Consider the following 18,172-nt stretch of genomic DNA (forward strand, 5'->3'; position numbering starts at 1 on the left):
TCACCTCTTTCCCAACTTTCTCTCCCCGCCCTCACAATCAGTCTGAAGAAGGATCCTGACCGTAAACGTCGCCTATCCATGTCCTCCACAGATGTTGCCCGGCGAGTTATTCCAGCATGTTGCGTCCGTTTCCAAACCAGCACATGCAGTTCCTTGTGTCAACATTCTCTATAGGTTGTTGTCACCTGTGCAACTTGCTCCCACTCCTGGCAGGTGGATATCCCTCTCTGGATTCTGACCCAGTTGTACTCAGCAGGACAGACAGGGAAGGGCTAGAGACAGGCCCAGCAGTCCAGCTGCAGCCGCTCTGGAACCCATCAGTTCACTTGCTCTCACTCTGCTTACAGACTTCATTCCAATTTTTTGTTTTAGAGATACAAGTCAAGTCAAGTCAAGTCAAATTTATTTGTCACATACACATACTGTGCAGTGAAATGAAAGTGGCAATGCCTGCGGGTTGTGCACAAAAAAGAATTACAGTTACAGCATATAAATAAAGTTAATAAGTTACTATTAGTGTCGACAAAAATTTAGTCTCTGGGGTTATAAAAGTTGACAGTCCTGATGGCCTGTGGGAAGAAGTTCCGTCTCATCCTCTCCGTTTTCGCAGCGTGACAGCGGAGGCGTTTGCCTGATCGTAGCATCTGGAACAGTCCGTTACTGGGGTGGCAGGGGTCCCTCATGATCTTGCTTGCTCTGGATCTGCACCTCCTGATGTATAGGTCCTGCAGGGGGATGAGTGTAGTTCCCATGGTGCGTTCTGCCGAACGCACTACTCTCTGTAGGGCCATCCTGTCCTGGGCAGAGCTGTTCCCAAACCAGACTGTAATGTTGCCGGACAGGATGCTCTCTACAGCCCCAGAGTAGAAGCAATGAAGGATCCTCAGGGACACTCTGAATTTCCTCAATTGTCTAAGGTGGTAAAGGCGCTGCTTAGCCTTACCCACCAGTGCGGCAATGTGCGTTGCCCACGTCAGATCCTCTGTGATGCGGACTCCCAAGTATTTAAAACTGCTCACCCTGTCCACAGTAGACCCATTTATCTCCAGTGGCATGTACGTCCTTGGATGTTTAGCCCTTCCGCATAGAGTCATACAGTATGAAAACAGCTCCTTCGACACAACACCGGTCAACAATGCCCCAGCTAACCTAGTCCCACTTGCCTGTGCTTGGTCCATAATCCTCCAACCTGTCCTATCCATGTACCTGTCCAACTGTTTCTTAAACGATGGGATAGTCCCAGCCTCAACTAACTCCACTGGCAGCTTGTTCCATACACCCACCAACCTCTGTGTGAAAAAGTTACCCCTCGGATTCCTATGAAATCTTTTCCCCTTTACCTTGAACCTATGTCCTCTGGTCCTCAACTCCCCTACTCTGGGTAAAAGACTCTGTGCATCTACCCGATCTATTCCTCTCGTGATTTTGTATACCTCTATAAGATCTCCCCTCATCCTCCTACGCTCCATGGAATAGAGACCCAGCCTACTCAACCTCTCCCGATAGCTCACACCAGCATGAAGACAGGCCCACTGAGTCCACACAGACCATCAATCACCCATTCACTCTATTTCGATGTTATTCCACTTTCACATTCACTCCCCTTGCACTGAGGATGATTTCTATAGAGTCCAGTTAACTTACAAACCCGCACGTCTTTGGGATGTGGGAGGAAACCAGGGCACACACAGGAAACCCTTGCGGTTACAGGGAGAACGTGTAAACTACACACAGACAGCACCTGAGGTCAGGATGTAACCCAGGTCATTGGCACTATGAGGCAGCGGCTCTACCAACAGTGCTACTGAGCCACACAATCGGAACATGTTTCTCCCTGTTTAAGGATCACTTTGATGTCTTTAAATGTTGAAAGGAGCTGGGAGCAGACAGTTAAAACCCATCAGCTTCTCCTCTGGCCCTGGAGGTTTGAGTGAAAAGGAGTGACTCCAATCAGCTTATATGCAACCTTCAGATTGTTGTAACCCAATGGGGAATTAAGGAGAAATGTTTTCCTCACCCAGTGAGTGGTAATAATTTGGGGTAAGAAAATAACTGCAGATGCTGGTACAAATCAAAGGTATTTATTTCACAAAATGCTGGAGTAACTCAGCAGGTCAGACAGCATCTCAGGAGAGAAGGAATGGGTAACGTTTCAGGTCGAGACCCTTCTTCAGACTGATGTCAGGGGACAAAGGAAGGATATAGGTGGAGACAGGAAGCTAGAGGGAGAACTGCGAAGGTGGGGGGGGGAAAGAGAGGGACAGAGGAACTATCTAAAGTTGGAGAAGTCAATGTTCATACCGCTGGGCTGCAATTTGGTGCCATCAGACCTGATGAGACATCTGAGAAGGGGGCATTCACGTGTTCTGAGTGTGGGAAGGAATTCACTTGGTTGTCCAGCTTGAAAATGCACCAACAAATTCACATTGGAGAGAGGCCATTTACCTGCTCTGAGTGTGGGAAGGGGTTTTCTGCCCAATCGAGCGTGACAAAACACCAGCAAATTCATACAGTGGACAGACTGTTTATCTGCTCTAAGTGTGGGAAGACATTCACTCAGTCATCTCTGCTGCTGACACACCAGTGAGTCTATTTATCTGCTCCGAGTGTGGGAAGGGATTCGTTTTGGATCCCATCTGCAAGGTCATCAGCAGATTCATGCCAAACATTCCCTGCATAAGTGGGTGGGAGACATGAAGGGCTTTGGAAAAAAAGATTACTTCAAACAGAAACATATTGGCAGATGTAGAGTTGCTGCCTCACAGCACCAGAGACCCGGGTTCGATCCTGACCTCGGGTGAAGACTGTGTGGAGTTTGCACGTTCTCCCTGTGACCGTGTGACTTTCCTCCTGCTACTCTGGTTTCTCCCACATCCCAAAGGCACATGGGTTTTTTAGGTTAATTGACCTGTGTAAAATTACCCTAGTGTGAGGAGTGGATGAGAAATTGGGATTAAGTAGAACTAGTGTGAATGGCGATTGACAGTCGGCATAGACTTGCTGGGCCAAAGGACCTGTATCTGTAAACTCAATGAAACTATTTCAGTTGGCATAGATCCAGAATCCGGCCCTGGGTTTGTAGGTTAATTGGCTTGGTAAATGTAAAAATTGTCCCTAGTGGGTATAGGATAGTGTTAATGTGCGGGGATCGCTGGTCGGCGCAGACCTGGTACGCCGAAAGGGCCTGTTTCCATGCTGTATCTCTAAACTAAAGTAAACTAAATCAGCAGAACAAATCCCTGAATTCAATACTGGGTGTGATGAGAAGGAGAGGAACACCCCTGTCCCCCATCTCCATCAATGGTGTGGTTGTGCAGTTTACCATGGAGTACAAATACCTTGGCATGTACCTGGACAGTAAACTGGACTGGTCCAGGAACACTGAGGCCCTATACCAAGAAGGGACAGAATCGGTAGTACTTCTTGAGAAGACTCTGCTCCTTCAATGTCTGTAGTAAGTTGATGCAGATGTTCTCCCAATCGGTGGTAGCCAATGCCATCTTCTTCACTGTTGGGTGCAGCAGGGTGAACGCCGCGGATGCCAACAGGATTTATGAACTCATCAGGAAGCCTGGCTCCATCTTGGGGGCAGAGCAGGATTAATGGGAGGTGGTCTTGTAGGGGAGGATGCTCCTCAATCTGTGGAGCATCTTGGACAATACAGCTCACCCCTTCCATGGCACACTAGTCAACCTGAGGAGTACCTTCAGCAACAGACTGGTTCCACCAAGATGCAGCACAGAACGCCACATATCCTTCTTCCCTGTGGCTATCAAATTGTACAACTCCTCCCCCTCCTGTCGTGGGGTAGACAGAATCCCCCCCCCCCCCCCTCCCAATCTTTACACATCCTGAATCCTTTCCGCTCCTCACTTTAATTTTATGTTTCATGTATCTTGTGTGTTATGACTGTTGGCAGATCAATTTCCCCTCCTGGGATAAATAATGTTCTAGCGCATATTACAAGTTCTATCATATCGTACTGTATGATTAGCAGCAGTAAGTGTGGAACCGAAAGCCTTGCTGACATCTCAGAAGATGAGTGGTGAGGCATATGTATTCCCCTTCTCCCTAGTGTGCACTCGTGTTATCTCAGTCAGATAGTTCGCTGACAAAGGGATTCCCTCCCCAACTCAGAGCTGTTGAAACGTCGCCGTGTTTCAACATGTTTTAAAGGGTGGCTCAGCTGGCAGAGCTGCTGCCTCACAGCACCAGAGACCAGGGTTCAATCCTGACCTGAGGTGTAGGAAGGAACTGCGGATGCTGGTTGAAACCGAAGATAGACACAAAAAGCAGGAGCAACTCGGCGGGACAGGCAGCATCTCTGGAGAGAAGGAATAGGTGACGTTTCAGGTCGAGACCCTTCTTCGGACATCAGGTGCTGTCGATGTGGTGTTTACACGTTCTCCTTGTAGCCACGCGGGTTTCATAATTGACAGGAACATAATTGGGCCCATCAAGTGCGGACGCGGTGGCGCAGCGGTAGAGTTGCTGCCTTAGAATTGGGAACCCGGGTTCGATCCTGACGACGGGTGCTGTCTGAACGGAGTTTTCACGTTCTCCCCGTAACCTGTGTGGGTTTTCTCCGAGATCTTCGATTTCCTCCCACACTCCAAAGGCGTACAGGTTTGTAGGTTAATTGGCTTGGTAAATGTAAAAAATGTCCCTAGTGGGAATAGGATGGTGTTAATATGCGGGGATCGCTGGTGGGCGCGAACCCGGTGAGCAGAAGGGGCCTGTTTCCGCGCTGTATCACTAAACTATTCAATCATGGCTGATCTATCTCTCCCTCCTAACCCCATTCTCCTGCCTTCTCTCCCCTAACACCCTACTAATGGAGAGCAGAAGGGGCCTGTTTCCGCGCTGTATCTCTAAACTATTCAATCATGGCTGATCTATCTGTCCCTCCTAACCCTATTCTCCTGCCTTCTCTCCCCTAACACCCTACTAATCGAGAGTCTCCCCCCCCCCCCCCCCCCCCGGGTGTTCCAGTTTCCTCCCACATCCCAAAGACATGCAGGTTTCTAGGTTTAATTGTCTCTGTAAAATTGTGTAGGGGTGTGGATGAGAATGTGGGACAACATGGAACTAGTGTGAACGAGTGATCGAGATGGACTCAGTGTTTCCATGCTGCAGTGCTGTAGCATGGAAACACTGAGATGGACTCATGCTTTGTGTCAGGCTGTGTCCGCTGGCCGGTGGGGGGAGGGGAGGATTTGTTAGTCACGCGGTTGGAACAAAGGACACAAACTGCTGGAACAACTCAGCGGGTCAGGCAGCGTCTCTGGAGAACATGGATGCTTGTCAAACCATCTCTCAACCACCTCCCCCCCTGCATTCACCCGCCACGCTTTGTCTGTCCTGCCTCTCCTCTCTCGCAGCTTTCTTCCCCCCTCCCCCCACTTTCAGTCTGAAGAAGGGTCCCGACCCGAAACGCCGCCTCTCCGTGTTCTCCGGGGACGCTGCCTGACCTGCTCGAGTTTCTCCAGCATTTTGTGCCCTCGTTAGTTTGTCCCAGTCGACATTGCTCAAGCTGACGGCATCCTTCCGGTGCCCTACGCTTGCGCACTCAATTCCCATGGTGTTGTGAAGGCGCTCTCTGCGGCCGGCGGGGCAGCCAGACACAATGGAAGTTGCTCTGCGGCCGCGCTTCAGCTGCTTTTAAAGCAGGAGAAATCTTGGGATTCCGGCAATCGTGCTGGCGCAGGAAAGTCTGCACGCAGCAGCGAGGTATTCACGGCCAGATTATCTCTCTTGCAGGAGAAATACTGACCGGGACTGAAGGGGATCCGATCCGCGCAGCTCTTCCAAACATCGAAGGATCTTTGTGTGTTCAGCTGAGAAAGAGAGAGAGAGAGAGAGAGAGTCGTTGCTCGGTTTCTGAACGTGCCTGCTCAAGTTTTGTGAGAAGCTCGGGAAGACATCTTAAGGCAAGAGAGACTGCAGATGCTGGAATCTGGAGCAAAAGGAAACAAACTGCTGGCTATGAACATTGAAATCTCCAATTTTAGGTAACTAATATACAAACACACCCCTCCCCCCTTCTCTGCTCCCACTTTGATGTGCACGCATTTCTTAAATCCCCTTCCACCTTTATTCCTTCCTCTGGCTTCACATTTCAGGCTTCTACTCCCCTTATCTCACTATCTTTTGTCTTTTCATCTCGAGCCTTTGTTCAACCATCTGCCAGTCAACCCCCTCCCCATTTGGACCTAGCTATCACTTGCTAGGGTTTGTCCCGCCTCCACCTCTCTTCGAGCTTTCTTCCCACCCCCACCACCAGAATCAGTCTGATTTGCTGATTTACTTCAGCACTTTGTTTTACTCGAAAGCAGCATTTGCAGTTCTTGTATCTGCTGGAAGAAAACGTCTCAGGCGGTATTTGTCGAGAAAAAGTGAAGGTTGATATTTCGGGTTGAGTCTCTGCATCAGGTCTGCTTTAAGAGGAAAGGTTGCCACTACAAAGACAATAGACAATGGACAATAGGTGCAGGAGTAGCCCATTCAGCCCTTTGACACAGCACCGCCACTCAATGTGATCATGGTTGATCATTCACAATCAGTACCCCGTTCCTGCCTTCTCCCCATACCCCCTGACTCCGCTATCTTTAAGAGCTCTATCTAGCTCTCTCTTGAAAGCATCCAGAGAACTGGCCTCCACTGCCTTCTGAGGCAGAGAATTCCACAGATTTGCAACTCTGACTGAAAAAGGTTTACCTCATCTCTGTTCTAAATGGCCTACCCCTTATTCTTAAACTCTTATTCTTAAGAGGTGAGATAGGGGTAGGTAAGCGATAAATGACCAAAAGGATGCTATCCCAGTCAGAACCTTTTTCCCGGGGTGGAAATGCCCAACACGAGAGGGCATAGCTATAAGGTGAGAGGAGAAAAGTTTATTGGAGATGTGCGGGGCAAGTTTTTTTTTTACAGAGAGAGTAATGGGGGCCTGGAACCCATTGCCAGGAGTGGTGAGAGTGGCAGATAGGATAATGGCATTTAAAAGCCTTTTAGATAGGCATATGGAAGTGCAAGGAATAGAGAGATGTGGATCATGTTCAGGCAGATGAGATCAGTTTAACTTGGCATTAAATTTGGCTGAAGAACCCACTGTGTTGTACTGTTCTGTCAATCCCTTATCCCTAATTACCCAGTCTCTACTGCATCTGCTGCCAAGATGTCCTCTTCAGTAAACATGATTTCCCTCCTGCTATTGTGAATAGAGTGCTCACCCATGTCTTTCAGACCTGCAGTTCTGCTCCTCCCCTCCAGAGAGAAAACAAAGATAGTGTTCCCCTGGTCCTCACCTTTTGCCCCACCAGACTCCGTAACGAATACATCATTCTATGACGTTTCCACTACCTTCAATGGTCCCACCACCAATCTCCTCTTCCCGTCCCCATCCTTCTCTGCTTTCCAGAGAGACTGCTCTACCTCCAACTCCTAGGTTTGCTCATCCATTCCCATCCCTCCCAGGCACTTTCACTGCAACTGCAGGAGATGTGACTTCCATGCTCCATCCAAAGACCTCAGCAGATCTTCCAGGTGAGACCAAGGCTCACCTACATATTTTCCAACCTTGTCTATTGATTTTGATGGTCCTGATGTGCAGAGCACTTTGCTCTGCCTAATTATTGTACGAGTTTGACATGATTATATTAATGCATCACTCATCCACTTCTTGTCTGACACCTTTGTTTCTTTTTCACCTCCAGCTTTTGTCACTTACTCCACCCATCTGCCAGTCACCCCACCCCCTCGCCTGTGTCCACCTATCACATGCCAGGCTTTGCCCCACTACCACCTCTCTTTACCAAGTTCTGTCCCCCCTTCCATTGGTCTGAATCAGGGAACCAAATGACCTGCCCATCCACTGAACTGATGCTGCCTGTCCTGGTGAGTTCCTCCAGCACTTTGTGTTTGCTCAAGATTCCAACATCTGCAATCTCTTGTCTTTTTCACCAGCCTCTATCTCGTCCCTCCTGTTCATGTCTATATACGAGCGATCTTCTTTCTGCACACTCATGGTCTGGACCTGTAACATTGGCCTTTCCTTTGCCTCCGCAGATGCTGCCTGAACCCGTTAGGTCCACCAGCATTTTATTTTTTTGATTGATTATTGATTGTATTTGTGTATAGTATTACCTGATCAATTTGGAGAGCTTGCAAAACATAGCTTTCCACTGTACCTCGGCACAGGTAGCAATAATAAACTTAAAACTAAACCTCGCCTTTCTGCATTGTTTGCAGTCATTATCTCACGATTCCTTTAATATAATTTTACAGGGTGTCAGAAATGGAGGATTCACAGTCAGGAAGCCCAGACCAAGCAACACCTCCTGATCTGCTAGAGTCGCTCGATCCACAGGAAGCTGACCATCAGCCGTTTGACGTGGAAGCCAACAGCTCCATCCACAGCGCGGAGGCGCTGTTTACGGGTTCTGGGTGTGGATCAGGCTTCGTCCCTGTTTCCGGATTCTCGGGTCACTGGAACAGACGTACCGGGGAGAAACCGTGGAAGTGCGGGGACTGTGGGAAGGGATTCCTTTGCCCGTCCCACCTAGAAGCTCATCGTCGCAGTCACACCGGGGAGAGGCCCTTCACCTGCTCCGTGTGCGGGAAAGGGTTCAAACAGTTATCCCACCTGCAGGAGCATCGGCGAGTTCATTCCGGGGAGAGACCCTTCACCTGCTCCGAGTGCGGGAAGGGGTTCACGCAGTCGTCCAACCTGCTGATACACCAGCGGGTGCACACCGGGGAGAAGCCGTTCACCTGCACTCTGTGCGGGAAGGGATTCACTCGGTCAGACAGCTTGATGATGCACCAGCGACTTCATACCGGGGAGAGGCCCTTCACCTGTTTTAGATGCGGGAAGGGATTTGCTCATTCAGCTGGTCTTCGGAAGCACCAGCGAGTCCACAAGTGACTGCAGGAGCTGTATTCTGCTGTCGGCGCTCCTGATCGTTATATCCAGGGTTGGAGAATATTCACTGTCCCAGCATGGGTTAATTCTGCTGATGTTCACATCCCCTGTAGCTGAGCCAAAACTTAATGCTTTAGACAAATAAATTGTTGTTATCTCCAACATCTAGTGCATAGTCCATTTAAAGTCTACTTCCTGGCACAGAAACAGGCTTTTGTTTGAAGTTTCTTTTGTGATATGGAAGATAGCAGACAGGGTAGGGAAGGAGAAATTATCTGCTGGTGGTAGGGTGGGGGAGTTCAGGACTCTGCTCACTATAGTCACTATAGGAGGAGAGTGATGAAACATTCTGACATTATACAAGGCTGTCACTCTTGCTACAATTGAAAATTGATTTTGATTCAATTTAAGGGCGACACGGTGGCGCAGCGGTAGAGTTAGATAATAGACAATAGGTGCAGGAGTAGGCCATTCGGCCCTTCGATCCAGCACCGCCATTCAATGTGATCATGGCTGATCATTCTCAATCAGTACCCCGTTCCTGCTTTCTCCCCATACCCCCTGACTCCGCTATCCTTAAGAGCTCTATCTAGCTCTCTCTTGAATGTATTCAGAGAATTGGCCTCCACTGCCCTCTGAGGCAGAGAATTCCACAGATTCACAACTCTCCTTACAGCGAATGCAGCGCCGGAGACCCGGGTTCGATCCCGACTACGGGTGGTGTCTGTACGGAGTTTGTACGTTCTACCTGCGTGGGTTTTCTCCGAGATCTTCGGTTTTCTCCCACACTCCAAAGACGTACAGGTTTCTAGGTTAATTAGCTTGGTAAATGTTAAAATTGTCCCTAGTGGGTATAGGATAGTGTTAATGTGCGGGGATCGCTGGTCGGCGTGGACCCAGTGGGCCGAAAGGGCCTGTTTCCGTGCAGTATCTCTAAACTAAACTAATTGGTAAATTTGAAATAAATAATGGTTTCAGCTCTTCAAGTGAACACATTCAAGTGTCATAGAGTGCTATTTAAGCTATTTAAATGTGATGAGATTTCTGTCTATCACACCATTTAAGGCAGAAAGTTCCAGATCCCGAACACTGAGTGGAAATATCTTTCCTTATTTCTCCCATTCTTCTTCCAAATACTTTTAATACTTGGAGGAAGGATGAGAGAGCAGCAAAATGGCACAGGTGGTAGAGCCACTGCTTCACACCATCAGTGACCCGGGTTCAATCCTGACCTTGGGTGCTGTCTGTGTGGAGTTTGCACATTCTCCCAGTGACCGAGCGGGTTTCCTCGAAGTGCTCTGGTTTCCTCCCATATCCCAAAGACGTGCAGGTTTGTAGGTTAATTGGCCTCTGTAAAATTGCCCCAAGTATATAGGTAATGGATGAGAAAATAGTGTAACATTGAACTAGTGCGAACAGGTGGTTGATGGTCGGTGTGGACTCAGTGGGCTGAAAGGCCTGTTTCCATGGTGTTTCTCTAAGCTAAACTATTTGGACAAGATTTGGCCTTTGCAGTTGGATCACAATCACCAGGTCTCAGTGGCCTGTACCCAAGGTACAGGCCACTGATAGAAACAATAGTACCACTGGTTGAAGTATTTCCAAAACTCGGAGATTCCAGTAGAGCACCAGTGGGTTCCAAAACTGTTAATGTATACTGCATGTTTAAGAGGGGGGGGGCGAGGGGGATTGAAAAAATGGGTATCTATAGGTTCATTAGCTTAGCATCTATTGTTCCAAAGGTGCTGCAGTCTATAATCAAGGAAGAATTAACTGGGTTATTTACAAAAGCTTAAAGTAATCAAACTAAGTAAACATAGTTTCATGAAAAGTTAATGACATCAGACAAATTTGCTGCATTTCAAGGAGGCAACCAGCAGTCACAGTAGACAAGAAGATAACAGTGCTGGAGTAACTCAGCGGGTCAGGTAGCATCACGGGAGAACATTGATAGGTGATAAGAGTCATAGAGTGATACAATGTGGAAACAGGCCCTTCGGCCCAACTTGCCCACATCGCCCAACATGTCCCAGCTACACGAGTCCCACCTGCCTGCGCTTGGTCCATATCCCTCCAAACCAGTCCGATCCATGCACCTGTCTAACTGTTTCTTAAACGTTGGGATAATCCCAGCCTCAACTACCTCCTTTGGCAGTTTGTTCCATACACCCACCACCCTTTGTGTGAAAAAGTTACTCCTCAGATTCCTATTTTCCACTTCACCTTGAACCTATGTCCTCTGGTCCTCGATTCGAATACTCTGGGCAAGAGATTCTACCTGATCTATTCCTCTCTTGATTTTATACACCTCTATAATATCACCCCTCATCCTCCTGCGCTCCAAGGAATAGAGACCTAGCCTACTCAAGCTCTCCCTATAGCTCAGACCTTCTAGTCCTGGCAACATCCTCATAAATCTTCTCTGAACCATTTCAAGCTTGACAATATCCTATAACATGGTGCCCAGAACTGAACACAATATTCTAAATGTGGTCTCACCAACGTCTTATACAACTGCAACATGACTTCCCAACTTTTTGGGTCGGGATCTGATGTCAGTCTGAAGAAGGGTCTCAATCTGAAATGTCACCTATCCATGTTCTCCAGAGATACTGCCTGCCCCACTGAGTTACTCTAGCACTTTTTATCCTTTTGTAAACAGAATCTGCAGTAATTGTTTCTACACAGAACAGAGGAAGTTGCAGATGAATTACACGAAGATTTTCAAATCACGTTTGACAAGGAGCCACATGCATGGTTGGTGCTCACAATAAGAACTCGTGGAGTTGGGGAAGTGAATTGGCACAGTTTGAAGATTGGTTATTGTATGAAAGACAGATTATTGGAATAAACGGGTCTCAGGATAGAAGGATATATCTCGATCTTACAGAGGGAGTGGAATAGAATGTAATATTTTATTGTCACATGTGACAAGGTACAGTGAAATTCGTTGCTTGCACACGCAAGGTATGCAAATAGTCGCCGCATACGGCGCTGACAAAGTTACAAAGAACCCCAGCCGGCTCCTTCTTTGTTTACTCCTCCTCCCCCGCTCCGGGTCCTCCATTGTTTTCCCCTCCCCCCTCCTGGTGGTCCCCCCGCTCCAGGTCCTCCATTGTTGGTGGTGAATCTTTAGCATTCTAAATCACGTAGGGCAGAAAAGGCTCTCTGGAGATGCTGTCTGACCTGCAGAGTTACCGCAGCACTTTGTGTTCTCTGAACATCATTGTTTCTCGGGTCCCTGCTGTTTACTATATACGTCATGCAGGAATTAGAAAACTCAAAAAATACATTAACTCACCCTTGTCTGGATTAAATTCCCTCTGCCACCACTCTGCCCAATTTTCCAGCTGATCTAAGTTCCCCTGTGTTCTCCAGCAACCTAGCCTCACAGGCCAGGACTTTATTCCTTAGAGCGCAAGAGGATGAGGGCTGATCTTCTAGAGATGTACAATATCATTAGAGGAATAGATGTTGTAAATGCATGGGTCTTTTACCCAGAGTGGGGGAATCTAGAACCAGAGGACAAAGGTTTAAGTGGTGGGGGGAGAGATTTAATAAGGACCTGAGGGGCGACTTTTTTTTCTACACAAACGGTGGTTTGTGTGTGGATCGAGCTGCCGGAGGAGATATTTGAGGCAGATGGTAGTACAACATTTAAGAATCCTTTAGATAGGTACATGGATAGGATAGGTTTGGAGGGATATGGGCCACATGCAGGTAGGTGGCAATAGTGTAGATGAGACATGTTGTTCAACAAGGACAATTTAGGGCAATGGGCCTATTTTGATGCTGTATGACTATGTACAGCTCCACGACATCAAACTTTGGTTCTCATAATATACGATAGGGCGCAATTAAATTCCTTGTTTGCATGAAGTTCACAGAGAAAAAAGTATAATAAATAGGATGAGTTCAAAATGGGGCAACATTGTTGCGCAAAAATCTGAGTAACGCAAATGAATATTATTTATTGGAACATCTAACTGAGGATGAGGTAAGTGCATGAGGGTGTGGAAAGATAATTATTTCAGGATCTACTTTTTTATTTTCACATATATATCTTAGATCTTTGATGTAACAATGCTATTAACATAATTTAAACAGAGTCTAATTAAACAAAGATTGCCAACATTTGAAACCATGTCATAGGTAAGAATATTTAGATTGACTAGAACCTCAACTGGTGGTTTAAAAGAGCAACTTTGTGTTTGTGGGGTTGGGTATTTTGAGAGAGACAGAAGCTTGAAGGAGGGAGTAGGGGGCACAGTAGAATGGTTCATATGGAGTGTGTGCGAGAGACCAGCACGGAGAGGGCAGGAATCACACCAGATATAGAAACAGGAACAGTTCAATCAGCTCCTTCCTTCCTGCCTGCTCTGCCGGTGGAATAAAGTCCGTTTCCTTTGCGCCATGTTCTTTCACTGACCCCATGTTCCTGTTTCCATGACGACCGGACAGAGGGGGTTTAGAGTAGAAATGGTGGGGGTGAGGACAGGGAGGGAACAAAAAAAACCCCACCAAAATGGGGGTATTTAAAAATTGTTTCCAGAGACTGAACCTAGTGTGAGTCAGCTAACTCAGAAGTCTGCGAAAAGGTAAAAACAATGAACTGTAGCTGCTGGTTTACAAAAAATGGCACAAAGGGCTGGAATAACTCAGGGTGCAGCAGCATCCATGGAGAACATGGAGAGGTGACGCTGCAAGTCGGGACCTTTCTTCAGATGGATTGTAAGTGGGGGGGTAGAGGAAAGGAAGCTGTAAGTGAGGAGGGGCAGGACAAAGCATGACAGCTAATAGGTGGGCATAAACAAGGGGAGGGGGTGAGAGGCTGATGGACAAATGGCCAGGGATGAAAAAAACCCAAGATGTGAGACAAAAGGTTTGAAGAGTTGCGAATTGTGAAGCCATAGAAGGGAGGGAGGGACGGGGGGGGGGGGCTGCGGTTAGAAATAGGTGCGAGTCCAGATGTAACACAGGGAAAGGGGAGGTTATCTAACACTGGATAATTCTATTTCATCCCGTTGGGTTGTAAGCTACCCAAGCGAAATATGAGATGTGCGGTGTTTTCAGCCATGAGTTTACATGGCAGCCAAACCTCCCAGGAATCATCGCGGTTGAGAAAGTGCCCTGCCAGTGCTGAACAAGCCGGGAGCGCTGCAGACGTGACGCCGCCGCTACTGGACCGTAGACACGGACGCTTCCCGGGATCTCGGCGGCAGAGAGGAGCGGAACTTCGCAGCGTGGGTTTAATCCACGCCCAGGTCCAGGCGCTGGGCTGAGATGCAGCAAGCGGCTGGGGAGACTTCTTGCAGAATCACTGCGGGATGCCGCACAAGGAGCAGTACCACAATCTGAAGAATAGGGTCTCGACCCGAAACGTCATCTATTTCTTTTCTCCAGAGATGCTGTCTGACCCGCTGAGTTACTCTAGCTTTTTTGTGTCTATTTTCGGTTTAAACCATCATCTGCAGTTCCTTCCCACACATCATTCCTTCTTACCGCCGCCCGCTCTCCACACCCCAACATCAGGGAGTTCCCTCCATAATATTCAAAAGGTAAATACTCGAAACTGTCAGCAGATTCGATAGAAGGAGAAACAACTGGGAAAGTGACAACATACCTTTCTTTAGTGGGTTTTTATTTTTGCCGAGAGGGTGAAGGTGGAAAAAGGGAACATCTCGAAAAGCGAAGTATTGCCCCTGGTTCTGAACTCCCCCAACATCGGGAACATTTTTCCTGCCCGTCCTTTCCTTTAAGAATTTTATATGTTTCTATAAGATCCCATCTCATCCTTCTAAATCCCAGTGAATAGAAGCCCAGTCGACCCATCCTTTCATCATATGTCAGTCCAGCCATTCCGGGAATTAACCTGGTGAACCTATGCTGCACTCCTGCAATAGCAATAAAGTCCTTCCTCAAATTAGACCAAAACTGCACACAATACTCCAGATGCAGTCTCACCAGCGCCCTGTACAACTGCAGTAGGATCTCTTGCACGGAGCAAGGTGCGGAGTGGCTGCAGGAGAAGCCGAGAGCCCGGACCGGTAGCGTCACTGAGCCGGGTACCACGCCCGCAGATCACCGTGCCCAAACTGAGCCGTGCGTTGCCGGGGCCGTTTAATCTCAGTCGGTACTGTCATGGGGCTGGGCCTGGGGAGAGGGTGGGGAGGGAAAGGTAAGGTTGGCTTGCGCAAAACACTCAGAAATAAAGTATTTTAGTTTTTTTTAAATCTTCCATCTGAAGAAGGGTCTCGACCCGAAAAGTCGCCGATTCTTTCTCTCCAGAGATGCTGCCCGTCCCGCTGAGTTACTCCAGCATTTTGTGTCTACCTTCGATTTTAACCAGCATCTGCAGGGTTTTTTCCTACACTGTTGGGGCCTACACTATCCGGGCCTACAGCACCCCCCGGGACTAATACGGGACAAGGGTGGTCCAGTACGGGACAAACCAATTTAGCCCAAAATACGGGATGTCCCGGCTATTGCGGGACAGTTGGCAGCCCTAATTGAGAGGGAAAGATGGATGAACCATAATGGAATGGCGGAGTAGACCCGATGGGGCGAATGGCCTAATTATACTCTTAGGAGTTATGAAACTTATGAACTGCACGCAGTATCTTAAGCGCGGTCCCAAGGACTTGCACAACTGTAACACAACATCCCAACGCAAGTACTCCCTCCTCTGGCCAATGCAGGCAAGTCAGCCAATTGCCTTTTTTGTCATCCTAGCTACCTGTGTCACCACTTTCACGAAAATATATACTAGTACCCCCTCAATCTCGCTGCCCGACAACCATTTACTGTACAAGTCCTGCCTTTGTTTAATAGACAATAGACAATAGGTACAGGAGTAGGCCATTCAGCCCTTCGAGCCAGCACCACCATTCAATGCGATCATGGCTGATCACTCTCAATCAGTACCCCGTTCCTGCCTTCTCCCCATACCCCCTCACTCCGCTATCCTTAAGAGCTCTATCCAGCTCTCTCTTGAAAGCATCCAACGAACTGGCCTCCACTGCCTTCTGAGGCAGAGAATTCCACACCTTCACCACTCTCTGACTGAAAAAGTTCTTCCTCATCTCTGTTCTAAATGGCCTACCCCTTATTCTTAAACTGTGGCCCCTTGTTCTGGACTCCCCCAACATTGGGAACATGTTTCCTGCCTCTAATGTGTCCAATCCCCTAATTATTTTATATGTTTCAATAAGATCCCCCCTCATCCTTCTAAATTCCAGTGTATACAAGCCCAATCGCTCCAGCCTTTCAACATACGACAGTCCCGCCATTCCGGGAATTAACCTAGTGAACCTACGCTGCACGCCCTCCATAGCAAGAATATCCTTCCTCAAATTTGGAGACCAAAACTGCACACAGTACTCCAGGTGCGGTCTCACCAGGGCCCGGTACAACTGTAGAAGGACCTCTTTGCTCCTATACTCAACTCCTCTTGTTACGAAGGCCAACATTCCATTGGCTTTCTTCACTGCCTGCTGTACCTGCATGCTTCCTTTCATTGACTGATGCACTAGGACACCCAGATCTCGTTGAACTCCCCCTCCTCCTAACTTGACACCATTCAGATAATAATCTGCCTTTCTATTCTTACTTCCAAAGTGAATAACCTCACACTTATCTACATTAAACTGCATCTGCCATGTATCCGCCCACTCACACAACCTGTCCAAGTCACCCTGCAGCCTTATTGCATCTTCCTCACAATTCACACTACCCCCCAGCTTAGTATCATCTGCAAATTTGCTAATGGTACTTTTAATCCCTTCGTCTAAGTCATTAATGTATATTGTAAATAGCTGGGGTCCCAGCACCGAACCTTGCGGTACCCCACTGGTCACTGCCTGCCATTCCGAAAGGGCCCCATTTATCCCCACTCTTTGCTTTCTGTCTGTCAACCAATTTTCTATCCATGTCTTGGATCCTTTCCCAAGAAGCAATACTTTACACTTGTCCACGTTAAATTCCCTTGGCTTACTTTTCCCATTGATCTCGATCCTGATGTAATCTGAGATAACTCCAAAATTGGGAATGGACAGTGAAGAAAGTTCGAACTGCTCTTAATATTGGTGGGGCTGTACTTGTCGGCTTGCATGCAGTCCGGGTCACAGAGTTCTAGAAAGGGAAGATAGACACAAAATGCTGGAGTAACTCAGTGGGACAGGCAGCATCTCTGGAGAGAAGGAATGGGTGACGTTTCGGGTCGAGACCCTTCTTCGGGGTCTCATTCTGGGTCTCAAAGCATGCCATTATGTTGGAAAGAGTGCAGAAAAGATTCACAAGGGGGTTACTGGGACAGGAGGGCTTGAGATGCAAGGAGAGACTTGATAAGTTTTTTTCCTTTCAACCATGTTTCTGAAGTAACTAATATCCCAGTCCCATGTACCTTTCCTTGCCCTGATGTCATCTGCTGCACTTTGTCAGGCTTCTTTCATTAAAATATAAATGCATTTTACCATATCAGACCTTCCTTGCTTCCTGCCCTATCCTCTTGCCTACTGAATCTGTTTGCTTTAACTTCTATATTTACCTCAACTTTCTCAGTTGGGTTTGAATACTACCGAAGGTATTTATTCACAAAATGCTGGAGTAACTCAGCAGGTCAGGCAGCATCTCGGGAGAGAAGGAATGGGTGACGTTTCGGGTCGAGACCCTTCTTCAGACTGATGTCAGGGGGGCGGGGCAAATGAAGGATATAGGTGGAGACAGGAAGATAGAGGGAGATCTGGGAAGGAGGAGGGGACGGGAGAGACAGAGGAACTATCTAAAGTTGGAGAAGTCGAAGTTCATACCACTGGGCTGCAAACTGCCCAGGCGAAATATGAGGTGCTGTTCCTCCAATTTCCGGTGGGCCTCACTATGGCACTGGAGGAGGCCCATGGCAGAAAGGTCAGACTGGGAATGGGAGGGGGAGTTGAAGTGCTCGGCCACCGGGCGATCAGTTTGGCTAATGCGGACTGAGCGCGGGTGTTCAGCGAAGTGATCGCCGAGCCTGCACTTGGTTTTGCCGATGTAAATAAGTTGACACCTAGAGCAGCGGATGCAATAGATGAGGTTGGAGGAGGTGCAGGTGAACCTTTGTCTCACCTGGAAAGACTGTTTGGATCCTTGGATGGAGTTGAGGGGGGAGGTAAAGGGACAGGTGTTGCATCTCGTGCGGTTGCAGGGGAAAGTGCCCAGGGTTGGGGTGGTTTGGGTATGAAGGGACAAGTGGACTAGGGAGTTATGGAGGGAACA

General features: G+C 48.0%; 2 protein-coding genes across 2 annotated transcripts in view; both read left to right on the forward strand.

Moving 5' to 3' along the window:
• LOC144601450 (uncharacterized) overlaps nucleotides 1–18,172 on the forward strand; it is a 201,734-nt gene that overhangs the window by 153,295 nt on the left and 30,267 nt on the right. Inside the window, 2 exon segments of the mRNA XM_078413584.1 lie at nucleotides 5,509–5,730; nucleotides 13,957–14,184. Of these exon segments, the coding sequence (XP_078269710.1) occupies nucleotides 5,509–5,730; nucleotides 13,957–14,184 (450 nt within the window).
• On the forward strand, nucleotides 4,218–9,075 carry LOC144601129 (uncharacterized). The gene is made up of 3 exons (XM_078413083.1): nucleotides 4,218–4,378; nucleotides 5,761–6,011; nucleotides 8,284–9,075. Exons 2-3 carry the CDS (start codon nucleotides 5,947–5,949, stop codon nucleotides 8,921–8,923), a joined length of 705 nt encoding a protein of 234 aa, XP_078269209.1. The 5' UTR covers nucleotides 4,218–4,378; nucleotides 5,761–5,946; the 3' UTR covers nucleotides 8,924–9,075.

The sequence above is a fragment of the Rhinoraja longicauda genome, chromosome 16 (assembly GCF_053455715.1).
Source record: "Rhinoraja longicauda isolate Sanriku21f chromosome 16, sRhiLon1.1, whole genome shotgun sequence".
NCBI classification, from domain to species: Eukaryota; Metazoa; Chordata; class Chondrichthyes; order Rajiformes; family Arhynchobatidae; genus Rhinoraja; species Rhinoraja longicauda.